The following is a 25,554-nucleotide window of genomic DNA, read 5'->3' as shown; positions in this document are numbered from 1 at the left end:
CATTATGGGCAATGAAGTCCGTTTGGTGAGGGTTTGTGTATGTTCAAGACCACGCATGTTTCGCTGTGAAGACGCGTTTTCATTTGTCAAGCATGTAGGCCTTTTGACGGATAAAGATATCATTTTTGTTATCTAAATATACAAATTAAATAATAATAATAATAATAATAATAATAATAATAATAATAATAATAATAATAATAATAATAATAATAATAACAAAAACACAGACAAATATTGTGAGTCCAAAACTTTAGAGGTCAGAATTGATTTGATTTGATTCCTGCCAGAGAGAAACCATACTGCTCAGGGGACTGTAAAGGTCTTCTCAGTCCAGGGAGCAAAGGAAAATCCTGTGATTCTATAGCTTTTCTCCAATACCCATCATCTGCTCAGATGGCCCCAGAAAGGGTCCTCTCTAGTAAACTGACACTGAAATGAACGATCCAGGGTATATCATTTCAGGTTTGAGGCTGATCAGTGTGCACCGGAGCAGAGAGCAGCCAATATTGATCGGTACTTTGGGATTTACTGTTGGAAAAAGCCCTATGCAATGGATCCCTCTAAGACTTTTGGAAAGGATATTATCCTCTGCACTCAGGGAGTGTATGACTGCCTGAGAAGATCAGAAATATAAGATGAGAGCTTTGGTAACTTTATTTCAATTTCAAGGGATCTTGTCAATATTTTCTACTTTTAGATTTAATGCAAAGCTAACTCTACTGTTTTATTTTTTAATGTCTACCTTCGTTCTTAACATTGCATGATACTATGATGATCCATTTGCAGTCAGTTTTTTATTGTTATAATTTATTGGTTATAAGGATTTAATATCAATTTTGGCTACAGCCATTCTAAGTGCAGACTGAACTACAGCATCTGCATCAGGTGACTATGCAATAATAAAAATGAGTTTTCTGTGATGGATGATTTATGAAAAGTCTAAGTCGCAAATTGATTTTCTACCATATAGCAAAAATAAATCAATGGCTTCAAAGATGGGAAAACATTCAAAACTCTAAAACAAAACCATGGTGAGCTGATGATGACATGATCTGCTTGTTTTCAGTGCTGCCTTTTATGACTTGCATGTTTTATTCTGCTGCTTTTGAAAACACTTTATAAATACATGATGATGATGATGATGATGATGATTATAATTATCATTTGCACCGAAAGTAAGATCATACTGTTGAATGTTTAATTTCGATCAGCTCCCAGGCACTTGTATTTTCATGCTCAGCACGGCAGCCAGATGGCACTGTAAGTCAGCATTTCTGCTTGACTCCATAAAGATAAAAAAAAAAGAAAGAAAATCAGCAGTCTAAATATGAACCTACACAGAAGAAGACGACGAATGCCTCCTACTATAAATACATGAGTACTTCAAATTTACTGAGACAGAATTGATACATTGTGAGAATAAACAAAACCATCTGTGCATCTGTGAGATGTTTAGGAGAGAAAAGCTCCAGAAGGCCTGAAAACAAAGCAAGCTTTCAGAATAAGGTGTTGTTCAGATGAAAAAAAAAGAAAAAGTTTTGATGTCAATTTGTGATTATGGTCAAGATGATTTTTAATTGATTTTTTGTTTGTTTATTTTCAGATGAGATGGGCCCATTTCAGTTTGAACCCTACCCACCATGCAATTACCAATAAACAAATACCTGTCTTTGCTAGCACTGTATTTTAGTGTTTCAATGGATGAAATCAAGTGAGACTATGTAACATATTTGCTGATGGAGTCTGTATCAAGAAGTCAACTAAATAAATGAGTAAAATCTGAACAATCTCCAATGTCAATTTTAAGGTGATTAATGTTGGCTCACATTAATCACTATAAGAGACTCATTATACCAGATCAAGTAAGACTAAATCAGCAAATTCCCTGAGTGTACTGAAGTCAGCAAAGGTCTGTCTGTCAACTCAACATTTCATTTGTAAGAGAAAGATACAGTCTCACTTTCTTGTTTGTTTTTTTTAAAAAGGAAAGGAGTCAAGGTTGCTTGTAAAACGTATTTTAAAGAATATATCCTGATGCAGGAACATAAAGCTATGTGACTGCCATCATACAGACGAGCAGAATCACAGACTCAGACAGATACAGTAATTGTTGCAGTGAGCCTTGCACAGCTGAAGTCATAGTTGTCCATTATCCAGCACTGGTCCAGAGACCGGAGCAGAGCAGACCTACGGCCCTGCAGCACTGACAGCTGCTCCTTGGCTCTGTCCAGGTTTTTGCTCTGGATCTGTCTGTGCAGCTTTGCTCTGGCCTTGTGCTGGGGGGTTGGTTTGGCCGGTCTGGGTCTGTCCGTCCAGACCCACCAGCCTGCTGCTGACCTCCCACAGCCTGCGTGCTGCCTCCTCGTCCAGGGCCTGGGGCGCCGGTTCCTTTTCTGTCATCACATCATAGTAGCGTCCCGTCACGCCCCCCAGATCCTCCGACACTGCCAGGTAGACACTCGGCTGGGCCCCCAGTTCTGGGCTCTTCACCAACAGGGAGAAAAAGGGACCTATGGGATGAGGGGGGGGTGAGGGTGTGGGAGTCCATGGACAGGTTTGACTGTTAAACCCTGTCTGTATAATATATGAGATGATTCTCCTGATGTTATTTATCATGAGATTCGACTGTGACGGGTCTTGCTATTTGCTATTTGCTTATTTGCTATTTTCTATTGTCTATATTCTATTTTCTTGTGATATATGTGGTTCCTGAGATGTCCTGCATATGATCGTTGTAGTAGTTACCTCTCATGTTTTGCTTCTTGATACTTATCATGAGGGAGTCCTACTGTTGGATTATATGCATGTTTGGTCTTCTATATAATGTTAACTTTTCCATTTTTTGTGGTTGGATTGGTCCTTTATCTAGTTCAAGGTTATAGGAAATTGAACTTTAAAATATGATTAAATCTAAAATATGTTAAATCTCTAAACATGATTAAAATGTAAAAAATGTGATAACCTTGTATTTGTGAAAATTAGCCATCCTATTACTAAGAGGCGCCTCTAATTTATTAGATCTGTATGACGGCCAGTCGGCCTGATGGGTGTTGATCTATTTAAATTATGATGGAGTTTTGACAGATATATTTTTTGTATGTTTTTATTTTGCACAAGGTGTGTTCTGATTTATACATTCCCTTTACCATGTGACTCATCATGTGACCCTCAGGGGAAGGTTCAAAAATGGGGCGTCTGATTTGTATGAGTTAGTCTGAAGAAGAGCAGTGCGCTCGAAACGTTACTATTGTTGATGTGCTAAAAAATCTGCACATAAGGGAGCTGATGTGTGCGGTCTCCTTTTTTGCCTTTCTTGACTGTTAAACCCTCCAATCAAATCACCAGCATGACGCAGAATTGAAGCACTTACTGAAACCATCTTGAACATACAGTATAACAAAATAAAATGTGTGTGAAATCTGTGTGTTTACTGGCAAATGGTACGTGGTTTTTATTTGATTTGATCCTCTCCCCTGGCCCTGACTGTAAATGATCTCAGCACTGAACACGTTCCTCCTCACAGTGGAGGATGTTTATTACCCCAGAGTGTATCATGTAATTAAAAATATAATCATTGCAGAGGAAAGCACAAAAAAAAAAGAATAGGAAACTCATTCCACCAATTCTCAGCATGAACACAGAGACGCTTTTACAGCAACGGCATTGAGATCACTGATGAATCAGGGAGTTCAGTTTGTAGAAGGTTTTTTTAAACTAAAAAACATTATTTTTCTAAGTTGTGGTTTAGTTATGTAACTGTGAGGTCAAACTTTCACTACAGAATTTCCTCTTTCAATTTACACAAAGCGTTTATTTCATGACTTTAGTTGAATATACCTAAAACATTTGAGGTTTTACATGATGAGTTTATAAATGACTACACATTGTCTTAAATGAAATTACCCTTCAGTTTATGACAGTTTAAGCTCCACTGCGCCCAACTAAAACAGTTAAAGGCTTATTAGAATTATTTATGCATTATTAATAATAAACCAGCAATAAAATATATAATACTGTAAAACAGTCACTTGTAGTATTGACATTTTGTGTATTCTATTATTAATACTTATGTACTTTTAAATAAGTACTATTTTCAGGACTCTTTTTGCAGTGTGGATGTGAATTCTTCTTCCGCCAAAACCAACACAATAGCCTACAGTCAAATAGTACACTCACAAAGTTTAATTTATTTTTAACGTTCTCCTTATTTATACACAACAAAAAAGAGAGGAGTAGAAAGTTTGCTGAGACGCTGTCACCTATCAGAGTCTGAACAGCCTGGGCTCAACGTTGCATATGCATTAGGTAAGCAGAACCTGACTGGAGTTATTGATTACTCTAAATTCAGAATCCAATGAGGGAGCAGGATACTCACTGAGCACCGAGCTCGAGAACTGCGATTGGTGCAGGCCGGTGTGCCTCCCCAGCTCCGTGGCAACAACGCCTGGGTGTACAGCGTTCACTGTGACTCCTGTGCCTGTTACAAACACACACACACACAAAGCATTGTTTAAAAATATATATATATCCAATGGCCAATTACAAACAAGAACCTGGGCCGAACTCCCTCCCACACATGCCCACATATGCAGCAGCCAGTAGACTTTGCCTTGTAATCGCTTGGCGAGCTCTCTGGTGAACAGAACATTGGCAAGCTTGCTCTGACAGTACGCCTGCTTGGTATCAAACTTCTTCTTCTCCCAGTTCAAGTCCTCGAAGTCGATCTTTCCAACGATGTGGGCGAGCGAGGCCAGGTTGATCACTCTGCTGGGGGCGGACTCTTTCAACTTATCCAGCAGAAGATTTGTCAACAAGAAGTGGCCTGGAGGAAGAGAGAAACTATCCAGATCAGGTAGCGATGGGGAGAAGGCAGAGTTTAAACAATGTAAAGACAATGTAGCTACAGACGCCACTGTCTGTCTGAATTTGACTGCTTTTTTTCATTCTAGTACCTAAATAATTAACTCCAAACTGCATGTCGAAGCCATCTTCTGTCTTCCCTGCTGGACATCTCATGACCCCTGCGTTGTTTACCAGCAAATCCACTCTCTGCTCCTCTACAAGACAGTTAGAGATCATATTCAACCAACTGTGACTCAGCTTTTCTGTCTGTTATTGAGCGCATGATACGTTTTGCTTTCTCACCTTCCTTGACTCTCTTCGCAAACTCCCGGATGGATTTCATGGAGGCCAGGTCGAGGTGACACGCGTAAACGTGCGGATTCAGGGTGTTCCCTCGTATTTCCTTTGCAGCTTCCTCGCACTTCTCCATGTCCCGGCATCCCATAATGATCCGGCCGCCTGACAATGTGGGAATGGGAAAAGGAGTGTGTCATCAAGAGCAAAATATCTGCCTCAGATTTTTTTTTTTTTGATATTGTGTGTTTTTGCAACCAAAGGAGTGAAACCACATCTTGTGCTCACCTCTCCTGGCCAGCTCCTGGGCCGTCGCCTTCCCAATCCCAGTGTTCGCTCCTGTTATCACCACCGTCTTCCCAGGGATCGTGGCCTTACTTGGACACCGGCCTCCAGTCACATGGTTCCTTAAGGGACGAATTAAAACAAAGTGCAGTTCTGTGTTATTTAGTCACAAGAGATTATAACACCTCTTACTGCAGCATTTAGGTGTATGCAGCTTCATATCAACATATTAGATGCTCTGCACAGGTGTTTTCAATAACTGGCTGATTAAACCTCCAATCAGGATGATGTCACCAAACTGCACATGAGCAAAAATGTCTGAAAACTGTGTGTGTGTGTGTGTGTGTTTGTGTGTGTGTGTGTGTGTGTGTGTGTGTGTGTGTGTGTGTGTGTGTGTGTGTGTGTGTGTGTGTGTGTGTGTGTGTGTGTGTGTGTGTGTGTGTGTGTGTGTGTGTGTGTGTAGAGAAAGAGAGAGAGAATTAGAGAAAATCATTTTGTGTGAAAATCTAGTTTTAAAACCTTCATTATTTCATTTTTTGAGTTTATTATAGTGCATTATTTTCTATATTTATGTGTTCACCAAACAGCAAACTTTGGGTTAATCAATAATCCATCAAAATAAACATTGTACATTGCACAACAATTGGATGAACAGGGTGCAAAAAGATTATATTTGCCCCCCCCTAGATTAATGCAGTCAGTTTTAAAAACAGATTTGAAACATTTTGTCCTATTTGGTCCTTCAACAACAAAGTAAACAAAAGCAGCTGATTGTGTCACATGAATCACTTTCACACTGTTTTATTTCCCAGTAAGTGAGATAGCATAGGCTACAGCCTTATTTTTTATTTTATTTTATTTTTTAGCATACAGCCTTATTAAGCCTTGTTAAATGTGAATGGGTGGACAGAAATTCAGTCCATGAAGTCCACACAAAGACATCAGGCCTATCTAACTACAGAGCTGAGCCAATAAGACTGTATTTTGTGTAGCAGTTGTTGTCATCTTACCACATAGGAGACATAAATACTACAAGGTTAATAACCACATATAGTACTTAGACTGACTGCCAACATCGGCCTACAGCAATTCAGTGCAATACAACAACAGCCACGTTTTAATTGAGTTAATTATATGTTATGGGTCACATACAAAAGTCTTGCAGTGCTGTAGTCTGTTGTCTGCATTACATACAGATGTTCAACACATTGACTCAAGTCTCAACTTTACTGTAGCCTATATTTGTACCAGCACGTAGCCTACAGTGTCAAAAACACAGAACATCTTCTACAGTGGTCTGTTATTTATATCTATCGCTCTGGTCTGGTCTTATGTGTCAGGTTGTGAGAAGAGCTACTCACTTCAGTAAAACAGCGCATCCAAACGCTGTCCCAAACACTGACACTGGTAAGATATATCTGCTCATGGCTCCGGTGTTGTGGCCCTACTGGTTCCTAATTTAACTGGTTACGGTGCTGAACAGCTGCAGATGTTTTGCGCTCCCTCAGCAGATTCGTCACAAATTCACAAACATACACAACATATTACCAGCGAGTTTCAAGCCACAATTCACATCTACCGCGGCGAATATGCTGCTGTGAGTGAGCACTAACAGTTACGTACCAGCCACATGGAAAAAAAAAATAAAGTGGAGAAAAAATAATCTTCACATATTTGCGTGGGTCGGGACTCGATCTCGCTTCAGCAAAACCAATTACACCACTAACCACCTGTCTACCTCTGTGAGCCACTCAAGCTCACAGGTGCCCGCCACTTCACTGCATATCAGTCAATTACGTCACTACAGGTAAAGTTTTGACTCGAGCTGATCTCAAACAACTGGTTACCATCGGTTTGCCTTTGAAATACACGGACAATGCCTCGGTGTTTATTGTTCTCTTTCCTCCAGTCTAATCAACATATTCAGCGCTACACTTCTCTCCGCACAACACTACACACTATGACAAAGCCTGTCGTGTTGAGAAAGTGATGAACTAGCTCGGAAATACTGTCAAAATACGCTCAACAATATGTAAACAAAATCGAAACACTTGAGCCACTGCATGTGTACATGGTTGAAAAGTACGACTTGCATTTAATCACATTACTGTATTGCGAATGTTTTGTGTACTTACATTTCTTTACACTTCTCTACAGATCTTATAAAACGCACAACGTATTTATTGGCGTGCATTAAAAGAAATGTTCACTTCAAGTCGCCGTGGTTCGCGGAAGAGATGTTACCTGAGTCCACCTGTTTCGATCTGCCTGTGACTATGATGCGTTCAAGGGACCAGGGCAGCGTCGGACGTCGGCCATTTAGATCGCCATGGACCCAAAACTGTTTAGTTCGTCAGTTTTTTCTGTGAATGTCAAACTAGTTTTAATTAAAATGTATACCTTTACAAAGGGCAATGATAAAATATGTCGGCACACGAAATCTAAAGCATCAGACCATTCTATAAACACATTTCAAACAATCGACTCACGTCCGACGCTGCCCTGGTCCCTTGAACGCATCATATTCACCGCAGCCAGAAACAGCTAGACTCAGAGCTAACTTCACCTCTCTTCCTCGAACCACAGCGACTTTAAATGGACATTTCTTTTAATGCACGCCAATAAATACGCTTTGCGTTTAATAAGATCTGTAGAGAAGTGTAAAGAAATGTAAGTACACAAAACATTCGCAATACAGTAATGTGATTAAATGCAAGTCGTACGTTTTTCACCCATGTACACATGCAGTGGCTCAAGTGTTTCGCTTTTGTTTACATATTGTTGAGCGTATTTTGACAGTATTTCCGAGCTAGTTCATCACTTTCTCAACACGACAGGCTTTGTCATAGTGTGTAGTGTTGTGCGGAGAGAAGTGTAGCGCTGAATATGTTGATTAGACTGGAGGAAAGAGAACAATAAACACCGAGGCATTGTCCGTGTATTTCAAAGGCAAACCGATGGTAACCAGTTGTTTGAGATCAGCTCGAGTCAAAACTTTACCTGTAGTGACGTAATTGACTGATAGGCTATGCAGTGAAGTGGCGGGCACCTGTTAGCTTGAGTGGCTCACAGAGGTAGACAGGTGGTTAGTGGTGTAATTGGTTTTGCTGAAGCGAGATCGAGTCCCGACCCACGCAAATATGTGAAGATTATTTTTTCTCCACTTTATTTTTTTTTTCCATGTGGCTGGTACGTAACTGTTAGTGCTCACTCACAGCAGCATATTCGCCGCGGTAGATGTGAATTGTGGCTTGAAACTCGCTGGTAATATGTTGTGTATGTTTGTGAATTTGTGACGAATCTGCTGAGGGAGCGCAAAACATCTGCAGCTGTTCAGCACCGTAACCAGTTAAATTAGGAACCAGTAGGGCCACAACACCGGATCAATGTGGACAACGACCTGAACCATCTGTTTCCACCATGGATGTTTATATTATCGGTTTCCACAGCTGATCTGATCTGACAGGACTCTGCTCCTATCGTGCAGCACAAGGTTACGCGCGCATGGTTTCACCGTCATCACACAGTTCTGACCAACCGCAGAGAGCGAAAAACCCAATGGCATTATGGGAAATGTAGTCCGGTTTTAAAAAATTGGCTTCCAGGTTTTACTTGTGTGTAAAACAACTAGTTCATCAGGGAACAGCTCAGGCCTGTTACACAGAATGTGTAAGCGACTGTAAGTAATCCAAAAGCCACATGAGCAAAAACCACCAATGAGCCCAGGATCATCTTAAAACATAACAATGATTAAAGAGAAGAGAATAATGTGAAAAATGTGCTTGACTACTATCGGTGGTGTCTTCACAGGTCAGGTACAAAATCAAGCAGAAAGCTGCTATTCATCCTGAGCGCTGCTGTCACAGTCCTCACCAACACCATGAAAGTGGAGCACATCACAGCAGTGCTTAAATCACTGCCCTGCCCTCCTGTGTATGAAAGGGTAGAATCGTTTTGCTTGTCTATAAAGCACTTAATGGTCACAGGCCTAAAGACATTTCTTGTTAATTTGTATATAACAAAGCACTGGGACCCCTCAGCTCATCTGAGACAGGGTTACTAAACCAGATCAAAACCAAGCACTTTAGTTTCTATGCCTCGCAAACACCTGTGGAGCAAGCTTCCTGAATCTGTCAGCACATTTAGGTCAGGGCTTAAAGCACCATAGTTAGCCTACCTCCAGCTTTCCAATAAATTAATGTAAATATATTAAGCCTAGCCACTTCCTATTAGTTACTTATGCTTTTTTCTGTTTTTGGTGTCTGTCTAATATCTTCCTATTGTTTATGTTTCTGTAAAGCAGTGTGTCGAAATGGTGTTATAAGAATAAACTTGTCTTGCCTTGAAAAAGCACTTTGAATGCTATTACAGTATTTATCAAGAGTAATTCATTTGAACAAAATCTCTTTCAGTAAATCAGTAGTGATTTGTGTGTTTCTGAATTCATTCTGACAATTGGTTTTAGTTTTGACATAGACAGAGAATACTGAACATCTGGCTATTATACCTTCATTCATTCATTTTCTATACCGCTTATCCTGCACTAGGGTCACGGGTGAGCTGGAGCCTATCTCAGCTGACTTTGGGCGAGAGGCGGGGTACACCCTGGACAGGTCGCCAGTCTATCGCAGGGCCAACATATATATGGACAGACAACCATTCACACTCTCATTCACACCTATGGGCAATTTAGAGTCGCCAATTAACCTAACCTGCATGTCTTTGGACTGTGGGAGGAAGCCGGAGTACCCGGAGAGAACCCACGCATGCACGGGGAGAACATGCAAACTCCTCCGCTATTATACCTTATTTTCTTTAAATATTGAGATGGATATCATTCTGAAATAAAGGTGCGTTTAAAAAAAACATAACATGAGAACCGAATGAACCAGGAGCCAGGGATGAGATATGATATCGGGGGTGTTACAGGAGGAGTCTGCAGAGGAGGAGATGACTATATACAGTGGGAGAGGGTGATGTGGCTCTGAGTTGCTTTTTCTTTTTTTGGATTGTTAAAAAAAAAAAAGCTGCAAAATGACTGTTGTTCAGATTGAAGTCTATGGAGCCAGGTGAGACTGTGAGAGTGAACGCAGCAGAGGGAGGAGAGAGCTAAAGAAAGACAGAAAGAGGCTGTTATAGACCAGTGCCTGGAGGTGTGAAGGTGGGGTGTATCTTTATACATGAGCTTTTGAATTCAATACTTTCTTCCTGTCTGAATGCTAAATGTTGCTCCACATGTTCTCCAAAGTGAACAACCTCTCCTTCTGTTCAAAGTAGAGCATCCCAGATTTAGTTGGATTGTAGACAAGGAAACATTTCTAATATGAGGCACATTTTCATACTCTTTTTTTAGAGGGGCAGCTGAGAATGATATACCTCATCTTTCTTCCCTAACAATGAAATCAACACACTGGGGTGGATGTCATGTTCTGTATCAAACCTGTTGCGTGCCCATGATGCAGCAACAATTTCATTTTGTCTGTACAGGAAGAAAAACTGAGGGAAAACACCCTTTTTCTCATTTCCTTCATTTGATCTCAGAAATAAACAGATGCTGTATCATATCATGTTGTTGAGCAGTTTTTAATCACTTGATGATGTTGCAAATTTTGTCCAAAGTGTACAACAGGATAGGTGGAGGCCATAAATGTCCCTCTAACTATGACACTGCAGTTTACAAAGCAGCTAGGACACAAAGTAACTCTATGCAAACTCCTCATGAGGAGAAACTTGAGAACAGTGACAAAACAAGGCCACCCCCTTGCAACAAGAGGTGGAAAACTTGAGGTGACACATAAAAAGTAGAAACTAGGACGTGAGTCTGGGTGTCTGAAAAAGAAGTGAGGACAAGGAGGAGGAAGAGGAGAGGAGGAGCAGGAGGAGCAGCAGCTTTGCTCTATTTGTTCACAGCTCAGGGGTGCGTCCCCCCGGTGTGTTTGACCCTCGGTGCTCTCTGCTGTCAGCCCACAGTGCTTGACCCTTCCTATGATTTACGATAGCTCAGTTCCCCCCGATAACCCCCGAGGAAGCTCTCCGCCTCACGTGCTGTGTGGCACCTGAATGTCTTAGAGGTGAAGATTCAGCTATTTAATGTCCGCCGTCTCCTCTACAAGGGTAAAAACACCTCTGGTCGGACGATTTTGTTTCTGAAAACAAAATGATCATATTCCCCTGTATTTGCTTTTTTTTCTATTCATGCATCATCTCTTTGTGATCCTGGATGGATCAAAAAACAGTTTATATTACAGCTTTGTCTAGTTTCAGCTTCCTAGGTTATATGGTCACATGCACCTTGCAGAATATAGAAAAAATAGGAAAATGTAGAAAGAATGATATACCAAAAGAATTACTTTAATAATGGCAATGCAGGACATGCATCTTATATATCATGAGAAAGTAACAAAAATGCAGAAGCAAATGCATCAGTCCTAATCACTGCAATTTCCCTGGGGAAAAAAACAGCCTCCAATCATTTCACCTCTTCAAACCTTCACTATTTCCACTCCATCAGTGGTCCTTGATGATGATGATGCTCTGAGGTTATCCTTGTTATGTCGATGCTGTTTTCTCAGTCCAATCTGTTCTGGTTGGCAAACACGCCTGGCAGGAGGCCTGTTGTTGAACATGTACAGTAAAGGGGAGCTGCCAGGGCAGTGAATTAATTGCAAGTTTGACTTCAATGTTACCTAATAGCCTAAGGACAGTTGGCAAAGTCACCGTGTGAAGTACTTGAGGCCATAAGCTGTTGAATTATGCAAGAGTTTGGGGCAGTTTGCTCCTTCAGTGCATGAATCAAAAGTGAAAAAGCTCATGGAGGCATTGGTGGAGGGTGCATGCTGGATGGATGGACGGATGGATGGATGGATGGATGGATGAATGGATGGATGGATGGGAGAGTCCCGGCGCTAGGACCCGGGACACGTGAGCGTATTAGTTTGCCAGAGGGTGGAGACGGTGAACAATGAAGGAGCTGACTGGTAGGACCAGCAGAGGAGCAACATCTGAGACCAACCCCCCCACCTCAACCCCATAGTCCCGTTGGACCGACGGACAGAGCAGACTGACCGGCCGACACTGACTGCAGGACGCGGAGCTGAGTTTAGAGGGAGTCGGGGGGGAACATGTAGATTGGTCCGTGCAGACTGCAGAAAGAGCTTTGCTGAAGAATCTGTGTGGATGTGAATGAATGGGTTCGCCTCGGTGTGTGTGGTGCTGAACTGGGTCATGCGGACCACTGGAGGAGCGAAAGATAAACACGCACCCTCCTCCCGCTGCTTGGCAGGTTGAGATGGTGGGCGCTCAGAGGAGGGATCCCAGCCCGTGTGCTCATCTCAGCATTCAGCATCAGATGATGCTCTGAATCCATCCGCCTCCAAAGAAAGTCAAACAAACTGCAGAGCATCTCCAGAAACCGGGCAGGAATCAACAACATCATCATCATCTTGGGTGGGCAGCGAGCAAAGCGCAGCGACGGACCTCATCCAGGTCTGGTTTGGTCAGATGAGAAGCTGAAAGCTGCGGAGCTTATTTTGTTTTTTTAATAAGGACATGTGCGGTTTTCACCTTTAACTGATCGATCCTTCAAACGAGCAGAGCCGTTGGTCAGTTTCCTTTCGACCCAGCGGATCAGTGACCAGAGCGCAGCAGCTCTGCTCGCCGGGCGGATGCAGGACCATGGAGGAGAGAGACAGGTCGCCAGCAGGTGAGTGTGTAACACCTAGATGCACCCTGGGGTGCCTGAAACCGGGTCAGCCAACATGATACTGTAACCTGCACAAAAGAGCCAATATGACCTGTATATTGCCTAAGAAAATGTGGTGTGTGAACTTTGACCTCTTTATGGGCACAGCTCACCTGCACAATAAATTCAGTAAAAGCCCACTGCACAGTGATAAACCCACTGTCAGCAGTTATTATAAGCCCCACAGCTTTATTAGTCATTTGCCCATGATTAACTCTAACTAATGGTTGAGCTGCGCCTTAATTTGTATTTTCACCCACATTACTCGTGATATCCGCACCTATTTGTTTCCCACTCTGCTTTGGTGATTCAGTCTGTGCTAGATGAATGCGAGAGCATCCAGGGCACTTCAGTTTTAATGGCCCTTTTATACTTTGTCCAGAGCAGACAGGTGATAGCTCATCGTCAATGCCGTCTAATGCATTTAAATGAGCAGCTGACTTGATCGAGCAAAAAAAGAAAAAGAAAGAAAGCCTATAGGGGCTGGTAATGGTCTCTAAAAGAAAAACAACAGCAGCCAAAACACATGGATTTCATTTTGTCACAATGTATTGGTGGGAGGAAGCAGCAGGAATGGCTGGGGTCTTTGCCTTGGCAGCTGCTGTGTCTTTAAAGGAAGTGCTCATACAAAAATCAAGTAAAAGTCAGAGTCAGAGTTGCTCCACCTGAATCAGGTGATGTGTAATGTCAACAGTGTGAAATACAGACAGTATGCTCTGTCAACGATAGCAATTATGATATGCATGTAAGTTTGTCCTAATATCAGGAAATGATCATCATTAATCATATTCAGCAATGAGCAAATAAATCCCCCCTGAATGATGAATACATACAAGCATGTGCTGTTTAATGAAAGTGAGACTCAGGAGTGTGCCTGAAATGCTTCACCTTGAATTTAATGAAAAGATCGTAAATGTCCCAAGAACTAGGACAGTGTTTGCTCTTGCTGCAAACAGCTGCAGTATAAAGGTTTTATATGACCTACTCCAACAGCTGGTGCACTCCCACTGACTCAACCCATCTTTGCCCTTCACACGGTCACAAAACTCAAAGAAATGGACATGACTAATGCGCAGTTTTACAGTGAGCACTGGCAAAAAAAACTAAAGGGAAACAGGCTCAGACGCCACTGTCTGGCCGCAGATGACTGTATTTGCCACAGGAAAACAGAGAGGATGCAAACAGTCAGTGAGGACACAAGGAGGAGAAGACGCGTCATGTTTTTACTCTCTTGTTTGAGATTCTGTGTCCTGCTGGGCAGATAGAAAGAAACAACAATGACATGCTATCCTGTCATCATCTCAGAGAGAAAACAGCAGCCTAATAACACCACTGTCACTCATGGATGTGTATAGAATGACTAGTATACTGGGATTATTTGCATATCCTTGTGTTCATGGCGTCTCATGTATGTTTTCAATTTGACCTGGCACAGTTATTAATGGTTATTTATTATTTGGTTAATTGAGCGTTTGGTTTTCATAGACTATGCACTATGTTTTACTTTTAATGATCTCATATTTTACAGTGTCTCACACGGCTAATGCAGTGATTGCTGATACCCTTTCATGCAATTAAAACATAGTTGAATTTGAATTGGATTGAGAGAGGTGAGTGGGGGTGGGCGAGCAAATGCAGCCTCAGCAATCAGCATTAGAGCACTGATTGTTGTTAGAGGCTATCCTGTGTGTGTGTGTGTGTGTGTGTGAGAGTAGGATCGGAACTCATCATATCCACATATCCATACTCTGCCAGCTTGAAGAGGAGGGTGAAATGGTCCTAAAAAAACAATGTACCCCTAAGCAGTGCTGTTACATCATTTAGCCACGCCCCCATTTAGACCCCATTTTACTGAGCTCATATTAGAGCCACATTTCCCCATGTATTTGACATCAAAGGGACACAGTCTATAGCATGCGGTACAAAGGGAGGGAGGCTTCAGTTCAGTCTCATTGGATTTCCCCCAATCCTTCTCTCTCTCTCTCTCTTGCCCTCCCTCTTCCACACATCACATGAAGCCTCCCTACTGGAACTTGAGGCTACTGGATTGTGATAGAGTGGGGGGTTAGGTACAGTATGTTCCCTGGATAGCTTATTGCAGTGATATTTCACCACCAAATGATTTTCTGCACGACATGATTACAATGAGGGTGAAGATGACATTTATGATTGTCCTTTACAATCAAATGCTCCAGAGCCTGATATCAAAGCCTAATCCTGATGCTGATGCCGTGCAGCGCTTTGCTTTCGTTTTATTTATCATTGTGTGTATTTTTTTTCTTTGATAGTCATTTATAATCAACATTAAGCTAAACATCCCTGTAGTATCACCTCCCAGAAAAGAAATCTCCACTTTAAGTCATTTAAAGGGATAGTTCACCCAAAATTCAAATTTCACTCATTATCTACTCACCCTCATGTCGACTAAGAGCTGTGAGAATTTTCAGAGTCCTCTGCGCCTTCTCTGAGTTACGGGGGGGTCCGTGCAGCATTATTTGTCCATATAATGGTTGTCAATGGATACCAACTTTCTTCGTTCAAAAAGACACACCAAAAAACATCCAAATACCTCCATACTGCTCATCTGTAATGTCCCTCTTGTATTGAAGCCCCGACATGAGAAATTGTTCCGAAATAAATTAAATAAGTCTATATTTTAAGCTTGTTTGTAGCGGAAGCTCCCAGTGTCTCGGTTCACCGGCGGAACAATTTCTCATGTCGGGGCTTCAGTACAAGAGGGACATTACAGACGAGCAGTATGGAGGTATTTGGATGTTTTTTGGTGTGTCTTTTTGGACGAAGAAAGTTGGTATCCATTGACAACCATTATATGGATGAATACTGCTGCACGGACCCCCCCGTAACTCAGAGAAGGCACGGAGGACTCTGAAAATTCTCACAGCTCTTAGTTGACATGAGGGTGAGTAGATAATTAAAATGAAATTTGAATTTTGGGTGAACTATCCTTTTAACCTTGGTTTATCCCTACCCCGGGTCAGAGGTCCTCCCAGCAGGAGGCCAGAGGCTGGCGATGCCAGGATCCTGCAGTATATGCTCTAACTCCAATGAGTGTGTGACATACAGTGGAGAGAGAGAGAGAGAGATGGATGATAGGAGAGAGAATGGAGGTAAGATAAATCAGGGATGGGTTACACAGCACTGGGTCCCAGCAGGGATGGTCCATGTGGACAGCCGGACACAGCTGAGAGCAGGTGATTTGTCAAAGTGAGTGTCCGTGGCCTGAGCTGCAGGTTCACCTATCACAACACAGCGGGAGCTTTCTGCAGCCGTGTGTTGACAGAGGCACGAAAACCACCAACTCACTGGCACCGATGATCTCTGCCGCTGAGGAAGGTGATTCAGTTTTTTTTTTTTTTTTTAACACTTGTGTTGGGAACAGTGTGTCCTGAACGCACCTGGCGGACACGGTGAAGTCCATTTCTGATCGAATGATAGATTGTTTTGGAGCACAGCGCCTGTTTGTTTTTGATTCAACCTGTCCACACCGAGACAACCAGAAGACTGACAGAGAGAGAGAACATGCACATCCTCCGCTGTATGTGTGTTTCCGTGCATGCGGCTGGTTTATTTTGAGAGCCACGGTGAAAGAAACCCTGTCAGTCACATCACATTTCACTCACTGGTTTCACTCTGACCTGGAGGCAAGACACGTCGGGCATTTTGACAGTAAATTGGACACAGGAGATCAGTCTTCACCCATAATGACTCTTCTGCCGAGAGCAAAGCAACTAGTCCATTAGTAATGGAGAGAGGTAGAGGCGTGAAGCAGGCTCAGCAATCTATTTATTTCTTTCATTAGTCCCTTGTTTACATTTTCAGCAACAGACGGGAGAGAAAGAGGAGAGGAGGAAAGCGGGAGGGATGGACTCAAAAGAACAAAGACAAAGTGTGAACCTGCTGACTCTCATCCTCCTCTGTCTTCATTATTACATGTTTTATGCACATGAGTATTCAGTTGTTACACATGGAGGTGTAACAACAACTCAAACAGCCATATTTTCATAACCGGTTTCCCACATGTGAATCTGTATTTGAGGTTGACGATTGCGTCTACAGTATAAAGTCTTTATGTGGTAATCAATGTCATGTCACAGTTCATTGCAACTGTATCACATAGTTTATGGCGGGAGAGCCAACAGCTCACTGAATTCACAATTATTGTCCCTGATGAGTCACATGACACTGTGAAAGATAAGATTTGACCACTTGCACTTGGCAGTTTCCGCTGGCACTGAGCTCCTGTTAGTCTTTGCAGAGCAAAACCTTGGATGGATTCAAACATGTAAACAAACCTAACAAAAGAGCTTTGTGCAAAGTGCTGGTCAAAAGTTTACCGTTTTAATCTTTCTAGTTTAGTCCCAAAAAAAAGGCCTGCTATCATTTGTTAATCAGCACTAAATACAGAGTGTAGCTAAGGCCGATGGAATTTGGTTATAAACCAAAAAGGGGAAATTGAGGTTTTGGTCTAAAAGAGCTAGACAAAGGAGATTAGAGTTATTACAGAGGTCAGAGTTCATGGCAATCTATCCAACGTCTGGGACAGATTTCACTCAAAAGCACAAACGTTATCTCTGTATGGTGGCCCAAGTGGGTCAACACATTGCAATACAAAACTAATGTTAAACTTTTCAGTCAAAACTGTAACATAAGATGTGAGTGTCCTGATTGCTGGGTGGATTGGATGCAGTATAACTTTCCAGGTTGACTCTCTTCTGGCTGGACTGCACATCAAGGCCTTTGCATGGTTGCTGTGGCTTTTGCATTGTTGGTAGCACTAGAAGAAATCTATGTTGTTTGGATGCAGAAGATGTTAATTTATAGGATTTACCTTTAGGGAGCACGAGTGCCTGTACCAAAGTTCACAGCAATCCATCCAATAGTTGCAGTGAAACAACCAGCCATCAGAAGAAGAACCAGGTCATTTGACCAGAAATGAAGACCACTGTGAGACCTGAAACATCCGAGAAGTCCCACCTGACCAGACTCACACTCACAAGTGTAGTAGCCCTCAGAGTTCAGGGGCGAGGAACACACAGGATGACGGGCAGAGCAAGAGCACGGCCCGAGGCTGTAAAGAGACAGCCTGGTGCAGGAGGAGTGGTTGGCTGGTTCATCTCTAGTCTCATTTCTCACTAAGTGTTTGGAGAAGAAAAGGTCAACTGCTTTTGCGGTTTAATCTCATGTGGGGACACGTGCAGTCATTTCAGTCACAACAGGTTTCCAGATTGTCAAAGTGGTTATTTGGATACAGAACTGGATGTTTCGGAGCAACGCGTTTTTTTAAGAGGGTTAGACTGTGAATGCACTCATCTCACTTTGAGCAATTGCTAAATGGAGCAGGATTGTCTGTATTTGAGAGGAAATTAGTGGCCGGAAAACACATTGTTGCTGCTGATAGAAAACCCTGTATCTCCCTTTTTTCTTTTTTTAGGAAAAAGGAAAACAGCCTCATTTTCAGTCAGTCATTGTTTATGCGGTGCATGTTTGAGTTTATCTACTGAGATTTTCAAATGATCTTCAGATAATCAGATGCCAGTTGAATCCACTGGTATTTGACAAGCAGATAATCACAATTAATGCATGAATATCTCAAATATTGAAGATACAATGTCTTACCACAACAGGAGCAATACAAAAAAAAAAACAATACAGGAATTAGCGGGCAGCCCAGGGATCTGTTTTTAAAGGGCTTACAGGTGATTAACAATGAGTTGGACTGGCTCAACAAACCCACGGACATTAAAATGTGTCTCAAGCCAAATCCTCATCTGTATGTGGACCAGGTTCATGTTACCTTGTCTTTAAACCACCTAGAGGACAGGAGAGGAGCGGGGGGCAGTGGGGGAGATCAGTGGGGCATGTGGCTGTGGTCGAGTACGAGTGCTGAGTCGTGCAAGGCTCACAGCTGCTCCCTCTCAGAGGTGGGAACACAAAGGGCCTTTGATAGAGTGTCACTATGCGACTGATACACCATACTCCCCCTGTCCTCCTCCTCCTCCTCCCTCCCAAACACTCATATAAACACTCATGGACAATCATTAGACCAGAAACCAGATAACTTCATGTCCACACCTCTCAGGCAGCGTACTGCAGTTTCTGGTTCACATTTTCAGCGTCACTGCAGCTGCGGAGTGCACCGTCTTCCCAACCACTCATCACATTTCAAGATTCTTAATCCAGTTCTGCAAAGGAAATGAGTGCAAAGCATCCTGCGCTGCTGGGTGATTTTGATGGGAGGGGGGGGCTGCTTTTGTCTTTGTGGGAGCTGAGTAATGTGATTAAGATCCATGCCGGAGTGCTGCACACTCTGCCCGTGGAGCTGACTGGAAGGAGCGCCAGTAAACAAGCGCTCCCTTCGTTCTCGCTGATAGAGGCCATGGGGCCACGCGAGGTGGGCGGTCAGAGGAAATGTGCTTCCAGTCTGTCTGTCTGTCTGTCCGTTTTAAATGTTTAATCACCAAACCTGGACCACAGACCGCTTTGGATAGTGATCAACTTTTGTGCCGACTCGCTGAAGGCTATACAGTGGGCACGCTCAGCATGAGTAGGCTACAATATTCATAATCTCTTATATAACCAACTCCGAGCTTGTGATAAAAATCAAGAAGCAAGTGTGATCTGCAGAGATACATACAGGACGCGGCACTCTTTCTGTTTGGAGTGTTGTTGTGTGTTTTTTTCCCTTTTTCTTCGACAAAGAGTGCTGAGCCAAGAACACAAGGCTGCAAATGGTCTTATCCTATTTTAGTTTTCGCTGTCTAATAGCTATATTTATCACACTCTTCCCACAAGATAAGAACCTCAACACCTTCAGTTTCTGAACAAAACTTCCTGTTCTATGTTTTCATCAACTATACATAAGGTACTGTGCATTAATTCAGCTTTGTCCCCCCAGTCCACACACACACACACATATTTGTGATGCTCTTGTAAGAGCAAAGCAGTTGCCGTTGAATGATGGATGAAGGGGGCCATCAGCAAAATTGTTTGTGCTGATTTGATGCCTATTAGAGTGTATATGTGTGCATGTGGTGCATGATTGGATGATTACATTTGATTGTGTGTGTGTAAGGAGGAGGAGGGGTGGAGGTGGGGGGGGGCTGCAGAGACAATGGGTGGGATCATTAGTGTGATGCGCTTCATTTCATCAAAGAGGTCAGTTTTGTGCTGTTTTAGTTTCCTTTCACTTTACTCAACGTTCACTCAAACACTCGCAGCCGCTCGACTCCGCTGTTTAATTTGTTGTCAGTTGTTACAGTTACTGTGCTTGACTCCATCTGAACTTGCAATTAAAACAGCTCTTTTTTTCCCTCTATTTCTGCCTCCTAGGATCAGTTTGACCTATTTCAAACTTGGCACTTCTGAAAATCAGCAATAACTTTTCTGTTGCAGTATTTCTTCTTTTTTTTCCCAGCTTCAGCAACATGACTGATGTACTCAGAGCAAAAGCAGGCAGAACTAAGCGACCCTCTTTCTCTCAGCTGGACTGATTGTCTTTAGTGCATGGAAAATGTATAGATCATATGTATATGATTATTGACTTGCCTTTCCAGCCTATACACCTTGAAGCTGTCAGCTCCTTCCATTTATTTCCTTTTGTTAGCCCTTCTACCTGGTCGTATTGATTTTCCCATTGCTGTCTGCCAGTAAGTGCTGTCTGAGACCATATCTGAAAGCTGGCCAGAGTGATCTAGAGGGACAGCAGGAAGTCCAATACATTTACTGAAAGCACTCCCCCTGTTGATGCTTTTCCCTGAATTGATTGTATGGAAATGGAAGTCTGTTAAAGCCTCTCTGATTTAACCCCCCACTGATATATTCTTGTCTGTGTATACGGACAAGAATATATGGACACGCGCAAACATCAAGATATTGAAAAGCACTCCCACACGCATCCATGCATAATATGTAAATCACCTGCTCAGCATCATACCTGCCTCTAAAAGAAGTCTTGTCTTCCTTCAGTCTGCCCCACAGCGTCAAGGCGAGCCTGTCTCTATCTCCATCCGGGCCGGGCCGGGTGGGCAGCGGCGGGGGCTCCCCTACGTCCAAGATGGGCTACTGCGGGGGGGTGCCGGTGGAGGACATGCAGGCCCTGGCCATTACTTCCCTATCGGCAGCAGATGTAGCCAAACAGTATGAGCACATCCGCGAGCTGGGGAAGGGCACGTACGGCAAGGTGGACCTGGTGGCTCACAGAACACAGGGTGAGTCTGTCTAGTTTGTCCTGATACCCTTAACTATCTTTTATTATTTATCAACCAAGCATGAATACAGGAAGGAGATTTAATAAAAACCAGATTGTTCTGATCTCAGTATCCACATTGTGCCGGCATGCCTCACAGCTGATGATAACAAGTTAAAGCTGATCAGCGTGGTATAAAGTCTCAAGGCATTGTGCCAAGAAATTAATTTCAGCACAGTTAAAGGGGGTTTTGTTAGGGATTTTTTTTTTTTTTAGGAGTACCGTTTAATCCTCAGTTTTAAGAAAATCAAGGTTAGAGAGCAGGCAGGCTCAGTGTGAAAGCCATATACTAAGCATTATAAAGTAGTGCAGAGGGAGGCTGAGGGGCTGAGAGGCCATTAGAGATTAAGAGCGCTGTGTGCACGCTAAAGAGCCTCTGTATTTCTGCAACTATAACCGTGAGCAGCTGGTCGTACGTGTGTAACGGAGGTGTGTACGTATTTCCATGAATGAAGCCATCAGCTGGTACAAGACAGGGTCGGGTAGTTCCCATAGAGCATCAGGCAACACTTTTAAGTGCTTATTCTTTATGCCACATAAAGCACTCTGAGTAGTGAAATATATACAATGCTTGTTATGATTTGATATCATACACAGGTTTAATACACCAAAGCTTAATTGTGTCTACTCTTGTGTTTGTGTGATTTTGTGTAGGCACCAAAATGGCGCTGAAGTTTGTTACCAAGAACAAGACGAAGCTGAAGAGTTTCCTGCGGGAATACAGTCTAACAGGCTCACTTAGCTGCAGCCCTTTCATCATCAAAGTCCTGGACGTGCTTTTTGAGACGGAGGACAGCTATGTGTTTGGACAAGAATATGCCCCCGCTGGGGACCTTTTCGACATCATCCCCCCACAGGTAGCGCTATCATCCTCCCTTCCACCAATCACTGTCCTCGCTCAGCCCGAGCTGCTCCAATCAGTTGCCGTGTTCAGACACGGCGGTTTTAACAAGCTCTCGTGGGATTGGAGCCTTGTCTTTGTCCTGCTTTTCTGTGCGCGCAGAGCTCTCACTTTGCTTTAGTGCTATTCCAGTTGATGTGCTGGGAGTGTTCGACTTCAAGGTTCTTCTGAAGACTCATTAAAAATGCTAGTAAAATTGGAAGTGAGACTCTTTTGTTTCAGTTTTCCTTTCTGGAGAATCTTATCACTTCTCACCCTGTACATCCATTCCTCTTCTTGATATAACATTCACCTCTTATATTTGAACACTACTGTGACCTCACCATCATTTTCTTGTATCTCCTCCTATAGTTTCACCTCCTACTCACTGAACTGTGTCTATTATATTGTATTAATCAAAATCTCCATTCTCTCTCTTTCTCTCTCTTTCTCTGTCCAACGCTTCAGGTGGGTCTGCCTGAGGAAATGGTCAAACGCTGCATGCAGCAGCTGGGCTTAGCGCTGGACTTCATGCACAGTAAAAACTTGGTGCATCGGGATGTCAAACCTGAGAACGTGCTCTTGTTTGACCGTGAGTGTCGCCGCATCAAGCTGGCAGACTTCGGCATGACCCGGCGCGTGGGCTGTCGCGTGAAAAGGGTGAGTGGCACTATTCCGTACACGGCGCCCGAGGTGTGCCGCGCCAGTCGAGCCGAAGGCTTCCTCGTGACCACCAGTCTGGATGTGTGGGCGTTCGGCGTGCTGATCTTCTGCATGCTGACGGGCAACTTCCCCTGGGAAGCGGCGCTCCCGGCCGACGCCTTCTACGAGGAGTTCCGGCGCTGGCAGAAAGCCGGCTGCCCCGTGGGAACCTACCCGTCTCAGTGGCGCCGCTTCACTGACGACGCCTTGCGCATGTTCCAGAGGCTGCTCTCGGCCGAGCCGGAGAAACGCTGCGGGGTCAAAGACGTCTTCTGCTTCGTCAAGTACGAGCTGGTCAGCGAGCTGCGCCGCAGAGCCTCCTGCCGAGCCAAGAGGGGGGAAAGGTCCAGCTCGGGAGTCTGCACCGGCAGTTGCACTTCATCGTCGTCCACCTCCACTTCGTCGCGTTCCTCTCACCGACACCCTGAACCCTCCACCCCCCCGGGAACATCCTGCCTGCGCCCGGCGCCGCTCAAACGTAGCGTCCTCTCTGACCCGCTGTCCCCCAGAGAGGAGCCCGGACAGCACCAGTCCCCAGGCCGGGACAAGAACAAAAGCCAGATGGTGATGGCGACGGCCATCGAGATCTGTGTGTGACGACACTAACGTTGGAGACTTCGAGAGCTTTTCGCAGTAATAAGCGACTGTGAAGAGGTGTTAACGACTACCACAGAGACTCCAGTGAAGGAGACGGACTTTGACCATGAAAGAGAAGCTCAGGATCAACATCTGCCGCTGTGTAAATGGACGTCATCAATCAGCGGGACGTGCTCGGACAGCTTACCATTGGCACATGCCGCTTAGGTTTTGATTTGTGACCAAAGACTTCTTCCCAAGCTGTGCAGCGTTTTAACAGTCCGCTGATGATGATGCTCCTCTCAGCAGCTCATTCTGCCATCCAGACATTTGTGTTTTTCTGCTCATACACTGTGGTGGTGCTAATGATTCTATAATTAGATACTCCATGAAAACATAGTCTCTCTCTTCTCGCTCATCCATCCACGTCTCTTTACTTTACTCTTTTATTCATCTCTTAAAAGTGTGAGCTCCAGAGAGGCCGAAACGTCGCCCGGTCGGGTGATGCTGTTCAGTCAGAAGGCCGGTGATCTGCGGGCGATCTACGCAACGACATCCGTCCGCCATCTTTCAGAATTCCTGCCGACTTCCAATGCATTTGAATCTGTCCTCGACATTTTTGAGTGTTCTTAAGAAAAAAGACAAAAAAAAAGAGAGACAGCTAAATGTAGCAGTTTGTGTGAGACGTCGTCTTTTCACACAGGTGTCTCTGCTGAGATACAGATCATCAGTGACAGACACCATCTCAGGACACTTCCTCTCTGATCATTAATGGAAAACCACTGGCTGGCTGGAAGACACATCTGCCACTTCCGAACTGCTCTCCATGAGATTCATTTTCCAATGTAACGCAGTAGAATACAGGGATTGTACATTATCTGAATGGAAAGGGTGATGGAACAAAAGATTATTGTTTCTTTTCTACCTGCCGTGTGTGTTTGGACGTGTGTGTGTGTGTTTCAGAAGCTAAAGCACAAGATTTTTGTAAAGGAGGAGATAACTACAACTGTTTATTGTAAATAATTTGATATTTCTAGGAGTGCACCGTAATATCAGGTAGTTCAACCATGTAGCTGTACTAATTTTCTACGACAGGGAGAGGGTTTTAGGGTTTTACATGTACTGTCGGGGCAACGCACTGTATGTAGCAACAAAATGTGACAGAATGTACAGTTTATCACAAGAAGTGAAACATGTAGAGATGTGATCTAAAAACCTGTCATGATGTAAAACATGGTAGCAGTTGCTCTTCTATGTGTTCTTTTACTGCTTTGGGTTTTATCTGAACTGGACCAAGTTTTCTTGACCCAAATGAATAGACATCACTCATTTCTGCATTGTAACCTCATCATGAGCAACATCCATTTTCAGCATCATGCGCCTTTGCTGTCCATCAGTACCGACCACTTTGTCTTCATTCAATCAGTAAAAGCTTTGTAAGTCAACACCATGCAAATTAATTTCCCCCCATCATCACAAAGCATGGTCCAAAATTTGATTATCGAGATGCAACAATAAACACGCAATCCTGACTGCTCAGAATATGTATGCGCCCCTCGGTGCTCACCGTTAATTTAATCTTCCTGCCTCTCTCTGGGAAGCCATCCAAGTGTCACTCCAATAAGAGGACCCAGGTGTTTTTGTCTGCAGGACTGACCCCCGTGTCAGCCATTAGTGTTCTGCGAGCTGCTGATTGATCCCGACCGGCGCACGGCCCCCCCAGCTTCAGCTTCCAAAGAGATACCACTAATTATCAAAGTGTCTAAAAAGCACAGTATGTTCAGTGCGTCTGGTTCAATGCATGCCCATTACCGTTATTTTTCTTGCTTGAATTGCTTTACAGTTATGTCATTCAGGTGTGTGTGTGTGTGTGTGTGTTTGTCTTCACTTTCCTTATAGACCCACTCCTCCCATGACAGCCCATCCGCTCTGTCGCTATAGTGACAGTACCAATGCTCCTCTGGT

At 43.5% G+C, this 25,554-nt stretch overlaps 2 protein-coding genes across 2 annotated transcripts; one reads left to right on the top strand and one right to left on the bottom strand.

The window, feature by feature from the left end:
- Window positions 1–2,045: 2,045 nt before the first annotated feature.
- LOC146968019 (retinol dehydrogenase 13-like) lies at window positions 2,046–6,852 on the bottom strand. Its single transcript, XM_085761267.1, has 7 exons — window positions 6,786–6,852; window positions 5,428–5,546; window positions 5,149–5,304; window positions 4,956–5,060; window positions 4,613–4,825; window positions 4,379–4,480; window positions 2,046–2,513 (listed from the first exon to the last, which is right to left on the bottom strand). Exons 1-7 carry the CDS (start codon window positions 6,848–6,850, stop codon window positions 2,191–2,193), a joined length of 1,083 nt encoding a protein of 360 aa, XP_085617393.1. The 5' UTR covers window positions 6,851–6,852; the 3' UTR covers window positions 2,046–2,190.
- Window positions 6,853–12,455: 5,603 nt separating this feature from the next.
- sbk1 (SH3 domain binding kinase 1) lies at window positions 12,456–24,241 on the top strand. Its single transcript, XM_085761252.1, has 4 exons — window positions 12,456–13,126; window positions 21,152–21,393; window positions 22,086–22,288; window positions 22,780–24,241. The coding sequence occupies exons 1-4, from the start codon at window positions 13,089–13,091 to the stop codon at window positions 23,608–23,610; spliced, it is 1,314 nt and encodes a 437-aa protein (XP_085617378.1). The 5' UTR covers window positions 12,456–13,088; the 3' UTR covers window positions 23,611–24,241.
- The last annotated feature ends 1,313 nt before the right edge of the window (window positions 24,242–25,554 follow it).

This window comes from Trachurus japonicus, chromosome 19, assembly GCF_045865225.1.
Source record: "Trachurus japonicus isolate A0001 chromosome 19, Traja_1.0".
Taxonomy (NCBI): domain Eukaryota; kingdom Metazoa; phylum Chordata; class Actinopteri; order Carangiformes; family Carangidae; genus Trachurus; species Trachurus japonicus.
This window is presented reverse-complemented; position numbering and strand designations above follow the sequence as displayed.

What these genes read in the sequence shown, in the direction of transcription:
- LOC146968019 (XM_085761267.1), bottom strand. Translation starts at nt 6,850, where the DNA reads ATGAGCAGATATATCTTACCAGTGTCAGTGTTTGGGACAGCGTTTGGA. An exon ending in GTTTGGAGTTAATTATTTAG is followed by an intron (nt 4,826 to 4,955) that starts GTACTAGAATGA and finishes CTCTTCCTCCAG; the next exon opens with GCCACTTCTTGTTGACAAAT. An exon ending in GTTCTCGAGCTCGGTGCTCA is followed by an intron (nt 2,514 to 4,378) that starts GTGAGTATCCTG and finishes CTCATCCCATAG; the next exon opens with GTCCCTTTTTCTCCCTGTTG.
- sbk1 (XM_085761252.1), top strand. Translation starts at nt 13,089, where the DNA reads ATGCAGGACCATGGAGGAGAGAGACAGGTCGCCAGCAG. An exon ending in GAGAGACAGGTCGCCAGCAG is followed by an intron (nt 13,127 to 21,151) that starts GTGAGTGTGTAA and finishes GTCTTCCTTCAG; the next exon opens with TCTGCCCCACAGCGTCAAGG. An exon ending in GGTGGCTCACAGAACACAGG is followed by an intron (nt 21,394 to 22,085) that starts GTGAGTCTGTCT and finishes GATTTTGTGTAG; the next exon opens with GCACCAAAATGGCGCTGAAG.